The 22,748-nt window shown below is 38.0% G+C and overlaps 1 protein-coding gene across 3 annotated transcripts; it reads left to right on the top strand.

Moving 5' to 3' along the window:
• The first annotated feature begins 1,149 nt into the window (after positions 1 to 1,149).
• Positions 1,150 to 21,649, top strand: fam107b (family with sequence similarity 107 member B). 3 transcript variants are annotated; one of them, XM_087797415.1, is made up of 4 exons: positions 1,150 to 1,303; positions 15,795 to 15,966; positions 19,694 to 19,850; positions 20,506 to 21,649. In XM_087797415.1, exons 2-4 carry the CDS (start codon positions 15,839 to 15,841, stop codon positions 20,623 to 20,625), a joined length of 405 nt encoding a protein of 134 aa, XP_087653541.1. In that variant the 5' UTR covers positions 1,150 to 1,303; positions 15,795 to 15,838; the 3' UTR covers positions 20,626 to 21,649. The 3 variants fall into 3 exon arrangements, with proteins under 3 accessions (XP_087653541.1, XP_087653539.1, XP_087653540.1); XM_087797413.1 differs by lacking the exon at positions 1,150 to 1,303 and adding an exon at positions 14,495 to 14,637; XM_087797414.1 differs by lacking the exon at positions 1,150 to 1,303 and adding an exon at positions 14,524 to 14,637 and having other exon boundaries at positions 15,828 to 15,966.
• Positions 21,650 to 22,748: the final 1,099 nt, after the last annotated feature.

A 22,748-nucleotide genomic window follows, 5' to 3' on the forward strand; every position in this document is an offset into this window, starting at 1 on the left:
AAATAAAAAAACGTCAAGTCATAGTTTGAAATAAGAATGATCTTTTCATTATTATTTTTAGAATTATAGGAAAAAATGTAAGTCCACTTACTAGAGCGACTAGAGCTCAGTTGTCGTCTTCATCTTCGTCACAAAAACACACACTTAAAAACATCCAAATATCTCAATGGTACTTTTCTGTAATGTCCATCTTGTATTGAAGCCAGGACATCAATTGTTCCGGAAAAAATTAAGTCATATTTCAAGCTTGTTGTTTAGCGGATGCTGCTAGGCTAGCTGCTAGACCAGCCGCCAAAATCTTGAGCGGCCGCTCTAGCACTTGTAGTTTGTTTCTATGAGGAAAGACGTCAAGATGAGAGACTGATAGCGTCCTCTTAAAACAACCTCAATATAAATTAATTTAAGTTTTTTTTTCAGGACAATTCCTCATGTTCAATTACAATTTCAGTTAATTTAAAAGGAAAATGTGTAGTTACATAAAAAAAAATGACTGCACCAGATTTAGCACAATACTACTTTCTATCTGTAGTCAATGCTTAAATATGAGATTGACATTAAAGACGGTCACTATGGAGTAAGTAAGTAAGTAAGTATTTTTTATTTGAATAGCGCTTTTCCAGACCAGGGTCACAAAGCGCTTTACTAATCAAAACAATATTCAATAAAGTATATACTTTAAAGGGCAAAATAAAACTGATAACGCAACAGGAGTTCTAGAAAATCAAGGAAAAGCCTGAACAAATAATGGTATTTGGATGTTTTTTTAAATGTGTCTTTTTTGGACTAAAATGAAGAAGACTATGAGATCCAGTTGCTACGTTAGCATGAATGTACATTTTTGTAGTTTAATGAATTCGAATTTTATTTTTTAAAAGTAGCTTTTCAATTCTTTTTTTTTTTTTTTTTTTAATATATATATTGAAAGAGTATTTTAAATATTATTATTTTTTAAATATACCGCAATATAGTATTTGTGTAAAACATACTTTTACTGATACACTTTATATCCGGGTTCACCCCGCCCTGGGCTCGCCGGGGCTGCTGAAGAAAAGAAGAAGAGGGGGGAGGGGCCGCGCTGTGACGTCACACAGGGCCGTCCCACCCCAGCTTAAATTTACATTTTCTATGAGTCCCACTCAGTGTAAGGGAGACCAAAGCAAAGCCCACCAGAGCGAGCTCGCAGGCACAACCTCGACCCCCCCCCCCCAAGGGAAGTGAGACCGGGACCTGCGCCGATGTGTTGTGGACCACTTTAGTCCCTTCAACGGTTCTACACGCGGAGTTGGAAAAGTCGACTTTAGAGGTAGGTGTGTGTGTGCGTGGACGGGGTTCCCACTAACAAAAGCGGTCCACGCTGGGGCTGTGTGTGTGTCCACGTCGCTACGTGCAGCAGGTTATTTTTATTTTTTTGAAGGTTTAAACAAAAAAAAATGAGGAGAAAAGAAACTTTAAAGGGTAGACGAGGGTGACGTTTCATGGGAAGTGTAGTTTCATTGTGTGCTTTTGTTGTTGCGCCTGTGATAGTGACGGGACAGAGAGAGAACACACAGCAGCTCCTGCTGCACGTCCACTTCCATTGACTTCTGTCCGGTTCTTCTGCCTGTGAGAACAACAATATCATGTTCCTGGGAGATGCTGAGAGTACAGCAGGACACGTCTAGACGTCACCTTGGGAAAACCATATTTAAAGTCATCTTCATATTAGAGAAGATTTTGTGACTCGTCACATGATGATGTTTATGTTTTTTTTGCATTGAATTTAGCTGTTGGTGAATACATCTTTTCAATTATATATTTATTTGCTTTAGTCTTTTGTTGTTGTTGTAAACAGTCATCAGTCACATGACAATTTCATCACCACCCTTTGTTTATGTCAATATTGCTTTAGACTTAAATTGTTTTTTTTTTTTAATAATAGTTCACTATAGCTTATGGCTATTTGACTTTAATCTATTAATGAAGTGTAAGTAAGTCATTTTTATTTGTATAGCGCTTTTCCAGACCAGGGTCACAAAGCGCTTAAACAATCAAGACAATATTCAATAAAGTATATACTTTAAAGGTCAAGATAAAACTGATAACACAACAGGAGTTCCAGAAAATCAAGTGTCATTTATTTCCTAAAATGTCGTTTATATGTGACTATATAAAAGTACATGAAAGAAATACTCAAAAGATGTTGAGCTTTAAACAAATCTGTTGGACCATGTGATCAAGTGTACTAGCTTCTAACGGTAAGTATGCAAACTGATCACCACTGATGTGTGAAGCGACCACAGGGTGAAACTTAAGGTGCGGTGTGAGAAAAGGGTGGCAACGGACTTCCCGTAACACAGAAACCTGCTCATTTCAGTATTGTACTTAGTCACTAAAGACTTGTTTTTTCTCTCTATAGTTTTGCTTATTGAAAGTTTTGAGTAGATCTTCCTTCTCTCTTTGTGCTTGATGGAGTCTACTGACTCCTTCAAGAAACATCTTAAGACGTTTTTATTTGTTCAGGCTTTTCCTTGATTTTCTGGAACTCCTGTTGTGTTATCAGTTTTATCTTGACCTTTTAAAGTATATAATTTATTGAGTATTGTTTTGATTGTTTAAGCGCTTTGTGACCCTGGTCTAGAAAAGCGCTATACAAATAAAAATTACTTACTTACTCATAGGCAGGTATTGGTGTGCACACTAACGCCCCCCCCAGGCTAACCTTCTAATACTTTGTTTGTTTTTTGAATCGATAACACAATGTCCAACCTGTTACATAAGACGTTCAACTGTATTTATTCTTGATTCTTACTTCAATCTTATACTGTTTTTTTGTTTTCTTCGATGCTTTGCTGTTTAAATGCAGAAGAAAGTGAGAATTGACTAGGAATCAAAACCGGTCTTGATCTTGAGCACTAAACCATCTCTGTTTCAACACGCATCAGATAATTTAAAAACAAGACCAACAAGTTTGTTTTTTTATTTATATATTCTTTTTTTTTTTTAGATTTATTTTTAGAAGAGGCGGTTATTGGTTTCACTGAAACACCTGGTATTCACACTTATTTTGTAATAACACTACAGCAATATGTATTACACACTGCAACACTTACAATCAATGACATTTAAAAAAAAAATGTTTTCTTTGTTTTCTGTGTCAGACGTGTTTTTCACATGCGGCTCGATCGGAGAACATCTTTAATAGATGAGCAGTTGCTGAATTTATCATGTGTGAGTAAGACTGCGAGTGCAACAGCAGAGCAATGACTGTGTCAGCGCAGCACATGGCTTTACTCAGAGTTGACGCACACACAGGCTGTCGTCAGAGTCCAGCAAACACACATGCCTATAGATATACGTTCTGATTGTGTGTCCTTTTTTTGTCCTGTAAGAACTTTCATAAGAACCACTCGAGTGTGTGCTTTACTGGGTGGAGGTGAAGCAGCTGCTCGGTAAATAGAAAGCTCTTGCATGACCAGGAAAAAAGTCTGCATCAGGTGTGTTTAGCTGGCGATTGACATTAGCAGGTGGTATGAGTGAAGATCTGCCGTCGTAAGTCCAGAGTGCTTGTGTAAGTGTGTGTACAGGGAGGGGAAAGTTCTTTCACATATGTTAGTCATTTAGAGGGGAGTTTGCTGAGCATTTTACATCTGTTTTCTGATCTTTGAACCCCCCCCACCCACCCTTACTGTTTCTCTCACTCTGTCTCACTTGCTGTCCAGTGTTTCCCTGAAGAGTCAAAGCTGTCACTGCATGTGTACGCTACAACCCTTAATAATACTCTCCGGGGATTTAAAAAAAAAAAAAAAAAAGCAAGGCAATGTCCAAGTTTCCGTTATAAACTAGCAATGTTATCACTGGTGGTTCTGGTGTGTTTCTCCAACATATTATTATGGAATGTGAGACTTAACCTGACCTCGGGAAATCAAGGTATTTTCTGACAGAACTGGGTGTGTGTCCAGGAGGGGCACCAGATGTGTGTCGACAGAAGTTTGTCGAGACAGTCGAGCCGGTCTCGTCTGTGGGCACCAAAACAGAGATGTCAGCAGAATGTACTGATCCTCAAGGCCCCGGTCTGCACGAGAGTCTGTTCTTCTGTTGAGTTTCGTGACCCCCTTTTTAAAGTTGTGAAGTAACGCCTCGGAGCAGATGTGTTTTCATAAACTCGCTACTCTTTGATGGTTGGCTAAATGAAAAGTGCGTAGTAAGTGGCATTCCTCTCTGTTTTTATGAGGAACACAACCAAGGGTGCAACTGCAACACCAGATTAATGTGTAGCTAGCTATTTAAAGTTAATATACTGTGAGGATGGAACTTTCAAAGGGACCAATCCTTGTAATATTTGTGTATTTATAGGATTCGGCATGAAACATTTGAAAGAAAAAACATCTCAAAAAGTTTATTTTACTGTAACGACGGCACTTTTAAAGGGTAAATCCTTGTTATATAGGTGTATTCCTATATGATTTAACATGAAATGTGTAAATCCCTGAAAAAAAAGGCTGTGTTAAGTAGCTTAGTCACCTTGATGGTCATAATGACATGTTTAATACCACATGTTAGCAAGCAGAGGTAAAGAAGAAGAGTACCAACTTGACAATACACTGTATTTTGAAGCTCCAAAGAATTGTACATTTTGCCAAAAATTGGATACACGTTGATTTTTTTCAACTGTGCTGTTGTAAAAGTGTGTTTCCCCTCTGGGGATGAATAAACATTTTCTATTCTATTCTATTCTAAAAGATGGACCCCAGACGTCACATTACTTTCAGTTTATTAATGGAAATATCTGTAGGTTGGATGTGCAGTACTGTGCAAAAGTTTTAGGCAGGTGTTGAAAAATGCTGTAAACTAAGAATGCGTTCAAAAATATCAATAATAATTGTTTATTTTTATCAATTTACAAAATGCGAAATGAGCGAATAAAAGATAAATCTAAATCAACTCAATATTTGTTGTTACTACCCTTTGCCTTCAAACCAGCGTCAATTCTTAAAGGTATGTTTGCACAAAGGGTAAGATTATAGTGAGGTGTATGATCAACCAAGTATACCACATGGGTGCTAATCATCATCAATCAATCTTCATGGAAAAGTTGCAGCCAAAAAGACAAGTAAACAAGGCCAGGTCAGGATTAATAGTATCTTCAATGCTGAGAAATACAGGCAGATACTTATCCATCATGCAATACCATCAGGGAGGCGTATGATTGGCCCAGGATGTATTCTGCAGCAGGACAACGACCCCTAGCAAACAGCCAATGTCATTAAGAAATGTCTTCATCGTAAAGAAGAAGAATTCCTGGAAGTGATGGTATGACCTCCACAGAGCCCTGATCTCAACATCATGGAGTCTGTCTGGGTTTACATGACGAGACAGATGGGTTTGAGAAACATCAACAGAAGATCTGTGGTTAGTTCTCCAAGATGTTTGAAACAACCTACCAGCCAAGTTCCTTCAAAAACTGTGTGCAAGTGTACCTAGAAGAATGAATGCTGTTTTGAAGGCAAAGGGTGGTCACACCCAATATTGATTTGATTTACATTTCTCTTCTGTTTATTCACTGCATTTTGTCAATGAAAATTAACTATTAGCGCTTCCATTTTTGAAAGCATTCTTAGTTTACAGCATTTTTCCACACCTGCCTAAAACTTTTGCACAGACTGTATATTTGAAAAATCACCAGTAAAGTCATTATTTTTCTTGGGTTATTAACACTCTTTAAATGTAATTATTGGAACAGCTATACTTTAAAATATATATATGCTAGTGCATCTCCAGCTTGAAAAATACTTTTCCAAATGCACATTTATAGATTATTAAAAGCAGAACTGTGTTATTTAAGAATTTCAAAGGTAAACTGAGTGTAAATAGGCTTGCTTTAGTAGCATACTTCCTGAATGTAGCAGCTGTTGTAACCTCTTTTACTATGTTGCAACCACCCTTTTTTCTTTCGTGAACCCCTTGAATTTGTACCATTTCCTGTAACTGCATAAACCAAGCTTTTAGGTTTCATCTTTTTCTTTAGGGTCCCTTTTTTTTAACAGTCACAACTGTACCTCCTGGAGCTCTTTTCTACGGAGGCTTGTTCAAATATTATGATGTGATGCAATTGCAGACTTCCCCCCATACTATAAAGGGAGCGTTTACGCTTTGCTTCTGTTGCTATGCTTTGACATTATGACATCAGGATTAAGGTATTGAGTTTCCCTCCCAGGCAGCTGGAGTGGTGTACTCCATACGTATTACAGGAATGACCACGTGTGGGACAGCGTCCAGCTAAGACTTCAGTCTGACATTTATTTGAGTTGCTCAGTACTTGATGTTGGTTTCCCTGAAAGAAGATAAGATAAGAAGCACACACAAAGGATAAAATGCTCAGTCCCCACCTACATACGAGGGCCTTCTCGGAGAATATCATTGATTTTTTTTCTGATGTCACGCTCGAGCTTCAATCACAATAAAGGACCATTACTGTACCGACCACTCTGCAGAGTCGTGGAGAATAGATGACACAAGCAAAGAGACTCTCAATCTCCTCCAACATCCAATTGCTTGATTTATTGAGTGACTGAAATTAGAATTGAATTAAGTTCCTTGTAAAGCGGACAGAAGACGTATATGATCTCTTGTTATCTTAAGAAACATGCATGTCATTTAGTTGAAGACCTCTCAGTACACTCAAGGTTGACGGACATTGTCACATACATGTGCTCTTGTAAAATGTTGACAAACAAATGTTATATTATACAAGTCGACTGGTATTGCCTGTCTACATTTTACTACCATTTTCAAAGGCTAACTCTGTAATCCTTTAGACTTTAAATTGAGACAATATCACACCTAACACTGTTGTGTAAAACAAAAAGTATTTAAGAAGTTACCAGTTTATCTGTAAACTGATACACTAATTTGAGTGACATAATACTGTTTAGAAAAGCTGTATTCTAGCTTATATTAGGTACACTATATAATGCCAATGACTCTAGATGCAGAAAACACTTTTTAAACATACTTTTAATACACAATCGTAAACATTAAAATAATATTGAAATCACTGATCTAAAGCCAATATTCCTTTTGATATTGTTTAAGTTGACAAATAAAACCGGCTTAATGTATTCAAACATCAAGACTCTATTTACCTTTTAACAGCCTTTCAATAAAAAAAAATCCACTTGATAAAATTGTTTTTCTGGCTAGGAGACTAAGATCGGTTGAACAAAGACGTCTTGTCTATTTGTGTGCATGGATCCGTCCCTGGTGGTGTGTGAGAGTCTGACTGTAGATCTTACGGTTGCCCAAGGTAACGCTTGTTGTTGGGTTTTCTCTACAGGCATGTAAACAAAGGAGACCCCTTAAATCTTTTCCAACGTTATTGACAGCCAATGAGATCGGAGCTGCCAGCTGGGCTCAGCCAGTAGACGGTGAGGGTTGGGGGGGGCGGGGGGGTGCTCAGCACGAGGAGGAAAAACGGCAGGCGAGCACAAAGCTACCGATCTGAAACCATAACAAAGAACCTGCGTTTATGGCCCTTTCTTCACCGACCGAAAGGACATTTTGTAAAGGAGAGATAACTGCAGTCCAGTTAAAAATAAGTCAGGAATTAATGATAAGTGCTAATGGAATCTGGTGTCCGACCCATTTATCGCCTCCTAAATGTCGGCCCACCTGTCACGACCAGGTCTCACGTTGGACGTATAGTACATGTGTCATGGTCAGCTGGGAGAAGGGATAGACCCGCCTATTGTATACGACTGGCAGGTGCAAACCCCAAACTGCGCCCCTAGAGCAATTATTCCACACATGTGTTCAGAAGTGAGTCTGACTTGGCACTTTGGTTTTTTACCTTTTACAGCGACATGACCTCGGTGTTTATCCAACTGTTGCCGTCACTTGGAGAGTTCGCCGTGTTTGTCCGTACATGTTCTGTGGCTTTGAGCGTCCAAAACTGATAATCGCTTTGCAGGTTCATCACATTCCCACAGAGTGACTCAAAGTGTTGTCTCTGCTTTTTCAAACCGTCCCATTCATTCGGTAATCTGCCCGGAGCTCACAGCGTGTGCTAACAGGACGACGCAACAGCATTCGATGACTTTGCTGAACATGTGAGCAGCACAAGAAGTCATTCACTGTTATCGGACCCACAGCCCGCTCTATATAAGTGAAGGAGGCAGGAGTATTGTTAGATTAAATATGGAGACCTTGCATACATTTATTTAGCAAAAACGTTTTGCATAATTTCATCAAGTTTTTAAAAGTAAATAAACCCAATTTATTTAATGTATAATCCAAGAGAAAAAAAATGTTCCCCTTTCATTCGAACAAAATATGGATGTCACACCAATGATAACTCTGGCAAAACACTAGAAGTCTTATATATAGATATATATATTGGTAAAGGGCTTGTGCGCTGTATAAAAGTTTTATCTTATTATATGTGGCTCTTGACAAATTAAAAAGTTGGTTTATTATGATTAAGAAGTAACAGAAGATTAAGTGTTAACATTTTTCAGTCGTTGTATAAAATAATATCTTACGCAGTAGTTAGAAACATGTATGTTTGTCATTGGCACTTTCTTATTCTTCATGGAAATGCGTAGTTAAAGATTCATATAAATTAATTATAACAAGTAATGGCATATCTTGGTGGGTCTTTTCAAATGATGCCAACTTGAGTTTAATTTTAGGTCATAATCCTATGAATTATTAGTCTATTAAGGGCTACTGTATTCATACCGTAGTCATATTTTGTCCCTGGTCCAGGCTTTGGATATGCCTGCTGGTTTCATAATAGAAATGGAGTGGAATCGATTTACTTGTTCAGGAATGCTATACAAAGTTTGTTTTGTCAGACACGGCAAGTCTTCAAAAGCCTCAAATCTTGCATGAAAGAAGGAAGTAGAATGCCCTCGTGACATCGCAGCAGCACGTCTCCCTCACATGACACCCCACATGTATCCTTGTGAGCATCAGTTCAGTGTTTCCTGAACCCTTATGAGCTGGACTGTAACTTCCCACACCCCCACATCTCCCTGGTGGCGTCGTGTGGTGAGAGCCGAGTGGGTGTCACACAGGGTCAGGACATCATGTCGTATTCTATATAGACGGTCGCACAGGAAGCGGACGAATCAGGCATGTTGTTGATGGATGCTTGAATATTTCTTAACTTTCCCAACGGAGTCAAAAGTATTGGAAGTACTGGCGACAAGCTCTGTGGGAAGTTTGGCAACATTTGTGTGGCCTATACAGAGACTTGTTTTTGTGTATTTAATAGTCTGCGCATGTTTGGCTGATTGGCTGCTTCTTCCCTTGGATTTCCCTGGCAGGCCAGTTTCTTTCCTGAGGGTAGCTCGGGGGTCATTTGTGCTCCCATTGGTTCACATTCATTCCCTGCCAGCACTCCACTGAAGAGGAATACTGTGGGAATCTGGACTGCCTTTACTCCTGGCCGTCTTCGGTTTGCCGTTTTTCAGGACTCCTTTTGTTTGTGTCAAAGCTCTTTAAATCTGTAGAGTACGTCATTGTGCGTCCCACTGTTACGTGTCGTCACCGAGGAAGGGTTTGTAAAGAAGCATGTGCGTTTCCAGGCAGGGCAAGTACGGGAAATGAGCTCATTGTCGGTAGAAGACCCCCCTCCTCCCCTTTTAAAGTCCCTGCCTGTCTTTCACTTTTTCTGGCACCCCCGACGCCCCCTCGTCCATCCCTGTGTTTTAATTAGGGCCTCTTCTGTTTATAGCTGAATGGACGCTTCATTAACAGAAAGGCTAGAAGAGGAAAACCCAGATCTGTCCCGCTTGTAACACACAGGAAAGGGTATAGTGTTTTGGGAAGGAGAATTGGGTGTGGGGGTTGCTCAAGGGGTATTGATGACGCAAGATCCCTTGAGGGGTGGACCTCCCATCTGTGAGTGAAATGGACAGAATATGGTGTGACATTAAAATGTGACATTTTTTGCCTATGTGGGTCATGTTTATCAAGTACGATCAACCGTTAATTTTTTTTTTTATCCTTCTATAAACACATTTTTAATCAACAATATGAGACAACATGTTGCGCAAGCCCTGGTCTCATATCTTCATGTCATATCTTCGTAGATTTTTAAGTAGTCGAATGTACCGTCGGATTACAAAGACTGATTTACTGGTAAATCCGACCCTTTGCACTTTCCTGCTGAATCCTGATTGGGTGGGTGTGGTCAGCCATGTGTTCATAGACAGTTGACAGGCCAAGCCCCGCCCTCGTGGGCTCGCTCTGGATGCTTCACATTGGTCAGATGGTGATGCAGACCCCCAGCTGTTAAATTCATCCTCTCTTCATTTCTAGAAAGCAGCTGGAGAACGAACTCTTGTTGACGAACAATTGTGACTCATTCGTGTTATTTAAATCTGTACTTTGGCAAGTACTCATTCATCTATGTCAGTGGGCTTTATATAAGTTGACTTTGATTGACCGTAGCTGGCTTAGTGTAGTGGTAAAATGTATTTTCACTTCATGTTACTATTTTGTACCATTTTATTTACAGAGTTCGATATTAATTTGTTGTTTCTAAGTCAACAAAACACATTAGTCTCTGAGCGAAGAGACGTTCTAGTCACAGCTCGATTCTAGCTTCTGGTATTTCACCATAAAAAGATATAAACTGTCTTCTGAAACCGAAACCTTTTTCACCTCCAAAATCAACACAATCTTTTAATGTGACTCATAATCATAATCTTGATATGACTGGAGGACTTTTGCGGGTTTCAGTTGCAGTATTTACTTTAAACTAGTTCTTCAATCACTTTCTTTCTTGGCCCCGGCAAGGACATGCACATAACAAGAGACGGGTTTTGTTTGTCTCATTTCCTACATTTTAAAATATCTATTAACTTACTGTTCAGCCATGATGGTAATGAAAGCAACTACCGTCTCCAGCCAACTTCTTGTAAACGGTTGGTGGACAATCAACGAACCTAGCTAGACTAAAAATATATGGGGGTGATATTGCAAAATCCTATTTAGTGGTGCTTTTATATAAATGTTTGTCATAAATCTGCCTGAAATATTTCTTAAATAGATAAACAACAATAAATTAGAAACTGATTAAGTCGATTTAATAGAATGTGTTGTTGATTTAACTTGAAAATGGTCTCATTATAGTTGTTTATTTTTGTTGTGTCATTTCTTCCATACGGTTTGAGGAGCGGCTTATAAGCAGACGTGCTGCAATCAGTGGTGAATATTAGATGATGTTTCTGTCCGAACATTGTGTTTCCATCCTTGGTCGTCTTTATCTCTGCAGCCTGTTGTAGGCCTTTGATTGTCAGTGTTGCATCAGCTCATTCCACTTCCTGAATGCTGTGTCACTACAGCAGGCTAAGTAGGCGTGCTGGCAGGTCTCCATGACGACCATGGGAAACCGACGGATGACGAGTGAAAAATTGAGAAATGAATTGCGAAGGCAACTCTGTTCATGGCGGAATGCCCAAAATATACACTTTAGCTAATTCAACTTACTACATCAAACACACACACACATGCTCGCACACACTCACACAATTAATTGATTGTGTTTCATTATTTATGAGAAATATAATTTTGCACATTGTGTTCCTTAAATAAGGACATTCAGAAATAATATTGAGAGAAAAATGTAGGTGTTAATATGATTATGTTTGTGATTCTAAAACAGGGGCGTGGCTAAATTTGATTTTGGTCCACATTTTAAACTATGACTTTTGTGAGGGGCCACCAAGCCAAAAGAAAGAAGGGACAAAGAAAGAAAATGTTTAAGTTGTGTATATATATATATTAAGTTAAACAAAATGATAAAACTGGTTCGTTCCAAAACATAATAACAAAATAAGCTAAATGTTGTCTATTGGCGATCATTTTATTTCTTAAAAGAAATGTAAATGTGATCATAAAAGCAAAAAACAACAACTCCCTAATGTTCCTTTTTCATTTTCACCTCTTTGTTTACTTCCACTTTCTTCTGTTATCTGTAACTATACGACTGGCTGCATATATGGGTCAACTTTTTGAGTTGAAAGTATCCAAGACCATCGTTAGGAAACTCATTACATTTCTGTGCGTACGTGAGGTCTGTAATATGAGTGTGTTCCCCAAAATCCAAACAATCTGCTTTAATGGGTTTCCTGGAAAACAGTAACTGTTGTAGCCAACAGTCTGTTGCTGAAGAAATGGAAGTGAAGGCGGGAAATGATTACGCAAATATTGAAGTGTTGTCTTGAAATGAGGAACATTCGAGCTTTTCAGCGGAACAACAATTAGTCGCAGTGTTGTTGAATGTATTAAAAGGATGGTTTTTAAATGCATTTTAGTTTGATATTTTTTGTATTTGTAGTGCTGTCATGGTCGTTTGTGTCTTGTTAACATTCAGCCCGGATGTTTTCTTGGTTACAGCCAGGGCATCTCGTGTCAGACCTCACCTATAAACTAAATTCCCCCAGTCTTACTGCGATCCAGAGTTTACCAGCAGGTTTTTTAAACAGAACCAGGACAGACTTGGAATAAAACGAGGAGAGCCTGCAGTGATGGGTCCTTAAACCGGGCTCCAATTTGAGGTTGTAGAACCCGTTTGAACTCCCTATGTCACTTCCCCTCTCCCCCCGGGGCACACAGGAAGTAGGAGCATATGTGTTAGACTAACGGACACTTTTGACAACACTACCAGCCTTTGAGTCTCTCGACCCCCCGGAGGACTGGCGAGAACAAGAAGCACCTTTGATGCAGCCGGCATGTCTGTGTTTGCAGGAGGGCTGTTGCCTCACCTCTGCTGTCACACAGTGACTTATTTCTAGTAAATCAGGAATAAACTGTCTTTGTTATTACAAGTGGAATAATATGTTTTTGTGCTTTTCAAATGTTGTTTTGATGCTGGGTTTGTGATTTAATCCCATTTTTAAAAATTGTGATAAATCTCAGATTAAGTGGGATTATGCCCTACTTAATCTTATGAAAACAGACTTATTCTTGTCAACATCGGCATCGACGTGTTAAATCTTTCCGAGGTGGAATTTATCTCTTTGTTCTGCAGTCAAAGCGGCATGTTTATCTGAGGGTTCTTTGTTATGTAACGGACACGCGAATGTGTCGACCTCTAGTGGTGGACGTGGATCATTGCAACACGAGAGGATGTTTTGATTTTGAGGACCCCCACCGCCCCCCCTTCACCACCACCTTTTGTTTCCTGCACGTGTTGTGTCACGCTTTGTTTTTGTTCCAAATCGTCAAGGATTGAGTTAAATATACATTCGGCTCTTGTTTTAAAGCCTTTAACGGGAAAAGAAAAATAGAAAAGAGGCATTTTTTTTAATCATGATTTTTATTTGGATGTAGTGTTTATATCTATGAATATTTATTTCCTGTCATATGAATTCAATAAAACACAGACAAAATAGGAAATTTCAAAAATGACCACAAAACAATACAGAAATTTTCTTAACACATAATTTATCGAATTTTAATGGATTTTGCTATTCTGGCTATTTTTGATCATCCAACTGTGTGATTCAAAATGATTTATTTCGTGTTACCTTTAGCATCGGTTTCATCTGAATTTTTTATTAAATTATTAGATGTAAATGCAATTTTTGGGGTTTAATCTTTTTTATCACTGTATTGTTTTTATTTTATAACATCTCTAGTTGTCTTGTTTTGGTTCTAGTTGTCCTTTATTTTTTTAGTTAACTTGATCTGGGCTTTGTATTTGATCTCAAGTTGTTTCCTAGTTATTGTGTGGTTTTTATTGTATAGTTTTGGTGTGTTGTTTTACGTTGTCTTTTCGTTTTGAAATTACGTGTTTTCTTTAATACGTGACACGAAAAGCGAGAACATTTTTCAGTATTTCTCTGTTCAAAATTCTTTTGATGTTCACTGAGACGAATATTTAATTTGTATTTAAAATTGTCTGGTTGTGGCTACAAAGGCTAATTTTAGGTTTACTATTTCTATTATTATATCAGTAAAAATATCATTTTTGTGATTCTGATTGTTATTTTATTTTTCTTTTACTTCTGAGAGAGCTTATAAAAATGTGTTTTATACCTTAAACTTTGTTCACTTTTATAATTTCATGTGCCATATCTAATTGTCTTGTTTGGTCTTATTAAGTTATGATATGTCTCGTGTATGTTGGACAAAAAATGAAGTAAATGTACCAAAAAATGTATGTAAAATTGAAGTGATATTCTTTCCTATTGAACACTGTTTATTGTTAACCAGCAGCTTTTGAATTTCCTTATTCTCAAAACAAGTTTTAAAAGGACTTAACCTATGATACCCTGACATCAAACACACAAATACTTTCAGATCAAGTATATATATTTATGAATATAGAAAAGCAATCCTCTTATTAAGTCAAATCCGTGACACGCAACTTGACTCTGAGGCTCTTTATTATTTATTAAAAGGGGTTATTTTTGTTATTGAGGTGGAGTCAGTGAGCTAGAGGTGGGAGGGGGCTGTGTGTGTGGACGTAAGCGGAGCTATAAAACAGACTTTGAACTCCCACTAGCTCAGAAGACTTCTACAGTCAGACGCTCTGCAACATCTGACGCTCTTTAATAGTTCTTCTCTGGAGGGAAACCGATTAAGAGACAAAAAGAGCAGCGATGGCTACAATGTTCAGATACCCCGTCTTTCCTCATCTGAAGAGTGAGTTGACATGGTTGTTATTTAGAGTCGTGTGTGTATCTGTATGTATAAGGACCTCTCTTTATGAGGACTTTTTTTTTGTTGAAATCTTTTTATATTTGCTCTTTTTTTGTCTAAATATAAGTTTAAGCCAACTGCTGCTATTTTCTTTCTTTTTTGATATAGCTTTGATACTGTAAATGCTTAACTTAAATTGTAATATTACCTTGATAAATTACTTCATCAATCATCATTCATCATTTGTATATATAGTGTATATTATGTATTTATATTGATATCTGCTTAGTATATGCATATATTATACTATATCATATTATGTAATATAGACAAGAAGAAAAATATGCTATAGGTACTTGTATATATGTTATATATTTATATTGCTATTTGTTTAAAAAAAAAAAAAACTTGGCAATCTTCCACAAACTAAATAATACTTAAAAAGGGGTAGAAACATTTAGAAATATATATTTTTAGTTCTTCCTACTTACTTACTACAGTGTTTTTGTTATGATTTCTTTTTATTTGGCTTTATTTTCATTTGTATTTCTACCTTTTGTATGTACAAATACTACAGATGTTATACATGTTCAAAGTAAATGGTTTCATTTTTATGAGCCCAATTATGTTTGTATAATTTACTTTTATTTGTTTGTTTATTTCAATTGTTTTTTTTGTTTTTTTTAGCAAAAACCTTCTAATTTTAATGATCCGTTATGTTTATTTAAAATGATGTGTTGCTCATTTTTATTTGTGCAGGCTTTTCCCTGATTTTCTGGGACTCCTGTGTTTGTTTTATGTGTCTTGACCTTTTAAAGTTTGTATTTTAGCTGTGTATTTTTTTTATTGTTAAAGCGCTTTTTTAACCTGGTCTAGAAAGGCACTTTACAAATAACCTTTACTTACTTAGTTACTTACTTAATTTTGTAATATATTGTTGGAATTTGTATTTGCACATGGTGTTCTTTCTCTGAAATCATAGAACAATTATGTAACTCCAGCGATGAGCCCACTCATCACTGTTCTGTTCGATAACTTTGTTCCAGACTGTCATGTTGATCCTCCTCATGTCGGTGATGTAAACTTGTTACATCCCAACAGGATAATGTGATCCACATGATTCCAGATGTTCGATTTAATGACATCACTTGTTCCCACAGATCCTTGTGACCCAGGTCTGGCGCTCTCACCAGGGAGGAGCGTCATGGCAGAGCCGGACTATCTGGATGGAGACTGCGATGAGCTCATCAAACCCAAGAAGTTGATCAACCCGGTCAAGAACTCGCGGAACCACCAGGACCTGCACCGAGAGCTACTCATGAACCAGAGGAGGTCAGAGGGCTTTTTCCACCCCCGTTTTTTTCTTAGTTAATGTGTAAAAAAGCCTGCAGCGAAGATCAATGCACAACTTCAGGTGTTCTTTTAAGCAGACCTCAAACAAGGAATTTATATTAACCAAGACAAAACCGTCTAAACCCGTTATTGAAGATACGACACAACTCCAGTTTAGCCAATGAAAACATCTGTGTTTGTATCGAGGCAGACTTTAGGTCAGACCATCAGTGGCGTTATATAAAAGTCTGATGATAAATCATTCATACCAGCTCTTATATGTCCCTGCAAATGCATTTGTGGGTCAATAATTTGTTATGTAAATGTCCGATGTCAGATGGAGGTGATGGCAGCGATGGTGGGGGGTGAGATGTGGGGGGTGAAGGGCCAGCTGGCCATCACTTTACAACAACAACAAACATGGGAAGACAAAGAGGCAACTGCAATGTGGGGAGGATCAATATAGCAGATTGATTTGGAGTTATTTATTTTAATTTTATTATAAAAAAATAAATATTCTTGCTGCTGTTTATTTACTTATTTGTCATTATTATTAAATTACACTTCAATCAATTGTAAATTAAAATCAATTTTAGTTATTATTATTTTTCTATAATGTAACTGAAATTATTTCTTTATATTTGTATGTATATATTTATTGATAGCCCTGGTCTAGAAAGGCGCTATATAAATAGAGATTATTATTATTATTATTATATATATATACACATACATTCATACGTACATACGTACATACATACATATGTGTGTATATTATGATCAAAATAAAACGTATTTCTAAAATAACTGAACTAAACAACAAAGAAAGTAAAGCATGGTTTAATATTGAAAGAAAAAAAATTAAGAAAAGTGGTAATGAAAGGAACAACTCTGGCAATAAAAAATGTTGTTTATCTTTTTATTAGTGGGACACGATGCTCTACATGGATCAGCAGTAAGCTCTGATCTTCTCTGCATTTAGAACTTTGTATTAAAGAGCTTTAAAATCAGCTTTAAATTGTGCTTTTTTTTAAAGAATATACTTAGGAGGATTATTATTATTTTATAATACAGAGCACCTAATTCCTTTGATCTTAAAACTAAATGTTACTGTCATTCATCAGATGGTCTTTAATTATTTAAGTTTCTTTCTTCTTTTTTTTTTGGAAAAATGAAAATGGAACTCTGTGATCTTATGAGAATTAAAATTTATTTCACATTTGTATTGGAAAAAACAAACAACAAATGGCCTTAAGGAACACCTTCTGCCATCTAGGGAGATGAGAGGTTCCAGAGCCAGACTACTTTTCTCGCTACTGATCAACTCTCTATGAGCAGAGTGTTCTTCCAGAAGAACTTGTGCTCGCCTCAGCGTAACCCCAGAGAAGATCTCTGTTGTGGCCGCCCGGCCTCTGACCAGCACTTTTTGACACCGAACGTGTTCATTGTCTCTGACTGACTGCGGCCTCGACCCCCTTTGTGGCGACGCTATAAATAGCCGGACAAACATGCAGACGCTGACACTCGTTACATCACACCGAGATGCTCTCCGCAGGTCAGTCTTTTCAGTGATGGACACTTAAATGAATTATAGAAGAGTGGACGCAGATGCCAGGAAATAAATATAATAAAACAAAGTGTCTGCTGAGACTCACACGGACGTCTAGACGCTGGATATTGCAGGAGATCCAGTGGGTTTGATGGAGGAATGAGCTTGTTAGCAGAGGGATTTTTCTTTCTTGCTCTGTGCATAGTGGATTAGTCACGATGATGGCGGGGAAGAGAGGAGAGAGGGGGATGCATGGAGGGATGGAAGTATGAAAAAAAATGGTTATGTAATCAAGATTACAAAACACTTTGTTGCTGAGAGCATTTTCTCTGCTGGTTTGCTACCTTCGCTGGAGCGTCCTACACAAACACGTGCGCAGGAATTTGAGAAATTCAGACGCTGAACAAGCGAGGTGCGAGAACAGAGGGAGTTTCCGGGGGTTTATTCGTACTCATCGCCACCGCTGCAGGGAGGCGTTGATTATATAAGCACAATATAGACACAGGGACGTCTTTTACGACCCGCCTGGAGACCTTCACCCTTCCTCCCTCTCCTGACTCCCTTCTGCCGGCCCGAGTGCCTCCACGAGACCTTCACAGTCAGAGTCATAGATTGTGTAGCTCATTTTTTTTTTTTATGAGGAGCCAGTTATGTAATGCACACCATTAAATAATGTATTTAATTAAGGGCTTGTTGTGTCAGGTGGGCACATTGTGCGGCGTTTGAAGGAGCCTACGCAGGCTGCTGACTAATGGAGAGTCAAATTCCTCATTATCTCTTCTTCCAAGGGAAAACTAGTGTGGAGGAAATCGCAGCTTCAGACTGAACGCTGCTTTTTCTGTTTTAAGAAAGTAACGCATTGAATAATGTAAATACAAAAACATTAGTAAAAGGTGAAATATTTTTTTAAATGAAGAAGTTCAAGAGATTTAAAGTATCGTTTTTGAGAACATTTGTATTCTATAATATGTTAATATCATTTCTGCCAGTCAAGATTATGACAAACCTAAAATTGTAAATTGAATACACAATCTTCTAGACAAAATATAGTGTAATTTAAAAAAAACAATTGCATGTATAAATATATTCCCCTCCAAAAAGGTATAATGACGGTCAGCCTAACAACAACAATGTAGTGACGTTGAACAGATGGATCATTTTACGGCGTTAAAAATCGTTATTGTCAAACACCCGGGGGAAAAAAGCAGACACCATAGAGTTTAATGACGGGATCTGATCTATTTCAATGTCTATCACATTTTTAAAGCATTGCATATGAGTAAGCATTACAAAAGTCCTTGAATGCACCATCACTCACCTAAATGTTTAAACGCATTACTAATATGTACTTAAATTTGATTCTGTATTTTACACCTTTTATATACAGACCTGGGGTTTATAGTCAAAATGGGATTTGATTTGGTCGGTTTTTTTATTTTTAAATTCATTTACATTTACATATTAGTTACTAACAACCACAATATAATGCTTATGTTTAAAAAGATAATGGCTGTTTATAGTTTAGTTAACGTAACGTTCTGCCACATGTGTCTCAAACACTGCATGTAGGTTTAATAAATAGTTTGTTTATAAATGTTCCACTTTGCTGTATTACATTTCCTTCAACTACATGCTTTCAACTCCTCTTCTCTCACTTTGAGCCTTTTTTTCCTGCCTTTTCTGCTTCAATCTCAATTGGATTAAGTTCTCCTAATCTCAACACTCCTCCTCGGCTCCCACCCTTCTGAAGTTTTGGAAGGGTTTTGCATTGCATAACATTTTTTGTCTTGTCTTTGCGAGCCACTAATATGTGCCTGTCATCTGGACTCTGGAGGGTTACGTCATTCCTTTTCTTAATGTGTGAGCTCATCTATTCGGGGAAAATATGGGCGGTGATGGTTTGGAAAAGATCGGATTTTCCCCCTTATTTCCCCAACAGATTTCTCTATTGGCAGGCGATTTGTAAGCAGATGTCCTATTGGCTCATTTACTGCCCTTTCTGAACAAGATTGACATATTTAATCCAGTCCAGGACTGTTGAACAAGGTCACGATCGTCATCATCGTCATCGGTTACACAATGTGGATATGGCGTGTAATGTGTGTGTGCCACTCCGGCTGAAGTTGTTATGTAACCTGTGCCTATGTTATCATCGGCTAACATTGGTTCTCTCTGCAGGGGTCTGGCTCCTCAGAACAAACCAGAGCTCCAGAAGGTTCTGGAGAAGAGGAAGCGGGAGCAAGTCCTGAAGGCTCAGAAGGAGGAGCAGGAGGCGCACAAGAAGAGGAGCGACTTGGAGATTGAGCTCATGAAGAGGCAACAGAAACTAGAGCAGGTAGCGAGTTTGTTAAACTATATTAAGTTATTGTCATGAATAACTCTAGTGATGAAGCTTCATGAAACAGCTGATGAGGTATCATGATACAGTACATTAATTTGAAAGGCCACTAGATGGCACTGTGTGCTCTATAACATTTGGCTCTGATCGAAAAGAAATCAATGAAACCCTGTCTTATAAAGTGATGACACTGCATCATGATACCTCATCAGCTGTTTCATGAAGCCTCATCAACCCATCACTAAAAAGTTCTGTATATTTTCACGTTTAAACGGAAGAAAGTAAAAGAAACATTTATTTAAGCAGAACTACAGAAGTTTAACATAATTGTTGGGTCCCCTAGTGTTGGAACAGTGTAACATATCTTTTGTTGTCTTCCTTAGAGTACTTTTTAAAAGCTTCGTCCTTAATCCACGATGGAAATAAATGCAACCACCGTCTTCCACCCACAGTGAAGATGTTTGGTAGTCATGTGTTGACTAGGCTGGTTGTCTTTAATCTGTATTATTACTGGTGTTGGTAGTGAAGTGAAAAACACAACCTGAATGAATGATTAATCCTTATGATTTATTATATAAAAGAAACGTGACACTGTAGTGAAGCATCTGTGCCTCGTTCTGGATCTAAATTCTCGTCACCATGTCCGTTGCAGCTGGAGTTGGAGAGCCAGAAGATCGAGGAGGAGCAGGAGAACACCCCGGAGTTTGTGAAGATGAAAAGCAACCTGCGCCGGACCAAGCAGGAGGCGGGCGGGGAGGAGAGAAGCACCTAATCACCAGCAGGGGGTCTGGCTGGCACAGCGACGTCCATGTGCACGAGTGCGTGTTTGTTGTGGGCGGATCGACCGCGGGTCCGAGATGAACTTCCTGGCTTTTTTTTTTCCACCTCGGTTGTTCCTACCTTGCAGTGAGGAGAGAGAGACTTTACAGACTTAAAGACCCCCCTCTGTCTGCCTGCCACGGACCAGCCAGCGCTCATCTCCGCTTCTCGCACCCAATCCACGCTGCACACGAGGGTCCGCATGTGGACATGTTTCACCCCCGGAACAGGAGCTTCCGATGAGCTCTGATGAGACAGTACCAAACACACACAGGAGTTGCACCTCCTCCTCCTCCTCCTCTCTCTGTTTTCTCTCTTCCGTTGTCTGTGTCGTCATTGTTGTTGTTTTTGTTTCTGTGTTTTCATCTCCAGAATCAGATAAAGTGGACACTGGATGGACTCTTGAAGCTGTAAAGAAGCCAAACAAACTTTTATTATTTATGTTTGTAGCCCAGATTTAGGAGGACCACTTTTAGTTCGACAGTATAGTTCATGAAGCCACAACAGGACAGTTGAGAAGCTCTCATTTCTCGTTTTCCTCTGTTCTTCAATTCATGTCCTTTTTTTTGAGCAATAGCAAAACTCCCAGGCATGAGAGCGATCTCTCCTCTTTTTTAATGAATAAAGTGTTGCTAAATAAATCATCTAAGTTCCGATGGCTCGTTGAGGTTGTTAACGTTAGATCAATGTCGGGGCAATAATGTGACACGTCTGTTAAAGGTTCTCTTCGTTCTCGGCATTTATTGTTCATAACAACTTTTAATTTAACGGTCAAGGCGTTCAAAAAGTGCATTTTTAATAGTTCTGTGACAAAGGAACTGTCCACTAACTCAATCGGCCTTGCTGGACTTTATTTGTGAACTATCCTTTCTTTTGCATTTATCTTTTAATTTTATTTGAATAGAAAGATTTTAAATAAAATCAATCCTGTGTCTTCCTGATGCAGAATCTTGTAAATAAACTTCAATTTAATGTTACTATTTGTCTTTGTTTTCTTTCTCTTGTACACAAACGGACACAAAGTCCTCATCATAACCATGTTTTGAAGTTTCTACTTAATAAAGTTCGCAGTCTGAAATCTCGGCGAATGAGAGGTTATGAGAGTGACGCCCATTATGATGTAACAGCTTCACTTCTCCAGCCAAATGTAATCACACCCCTCTTTGTTTATACAATGAGTGCCTTGGAGGTGAAGGCTTCCAGGATGGATGACACACTGTGACAAACCTCAATGATTGACCAATCACAGCAGACTTATGATAACCAAGATGTAATCTCCAGAAAAACAAAGTGTTTTCAGTGGGCGGGGCTTAAGAACATTTTCTAATGTAAGTAAGTAATTTTTATTAATATAGCGCTTTTCCAGACCAGGGTCACAAAGCGCTTAAAAAATCAAAACAATATTCAATAAAGTATATACTTTAAAGATCAAGATAAAACTGATAACACAACAGGAGTTCCAGAAAATCAAGGAAAAGCCTGAACAAATAAAAACATCTTAAGATGTTTCTTGAAGGAGTCAGTAGATCATCAAACACAGAGGAAGAGGAAGATCGTTCCAAAGCTTAGAAGCAACAGCCTAGAATGTATATATTTCAATGTAAAGAGAGTCTTGTACAAACATACAGATACTGATGAGTACAAAAGAGTCCAACATCTATTTAGGATTGATTTGTGTGGCTGCTCAAATCCACACATTAGCTGCACTTTAAGTGACCATAATGTATGAAATAGAAGCATCTTCCTGAACCACAAAGTGCCTTTGAGAATTGTATCTACTCTCAGCACAAAACACAATTGGTGGTGTGAAAATAAAATGTTTTTTTCTTCTTTAAGTCATTTAAAGTGAGAAATACTATGATAAGTAATAAAGAACTCCCTTCTAAATATTCACTCGTCTATTTTATAGAGATCGTAAAAGATAAAATCTTGTTGTTTTTTTTTTCCTTCTCATCTCATTGTGCTCTGTGGACATCTTAGAATCTTGGCTTCAACATGTTGAACTGGCAGTAGAAATATAATATGTGATTAAAAAGGAATTACACGTGAGGAAGAAATTGCAATAATATCATATAC

This window comes from Callionymus lyra, chromosome 8 (assembly GCF_982586985.1).
Source record: "Callionymus lyra chromosome 8, fCalLyr1.hap1.1, whole genome shotgun sequence".
Taxonomy (NCBI): Eukaryota; Metazoa; Chordata; class Actinopteri; order Syngnathiformes; family Callionymidae; genus Callionymus; species Callionymus lyra.

Excerpts from the sequence above, each read along its gene's own strand:
- fam107b (XM_087797413.1), top strand. The coding sequence starts at position 14,595 with ATGGCTACAATGTTCAGATACCCCGTCTTTCCTCATCTGAAGA. Across the intron at positions 15,967-19,693 it reads CTACTCATGAACCAGAGGAG|GGGTCTGGCTCCTCAGAACA; the intron begins GTCAGAGGGCTT and ends TTCTCTCTGCAG. Across the intron at positions 19,851-20,505 it reads GGCAACAGAAACTAGAGCAG|CTGGAGTTGGAGAGCCAGAA; the intron begins GTAGCGAGTTTG and ends TGTCCGTTGCAG.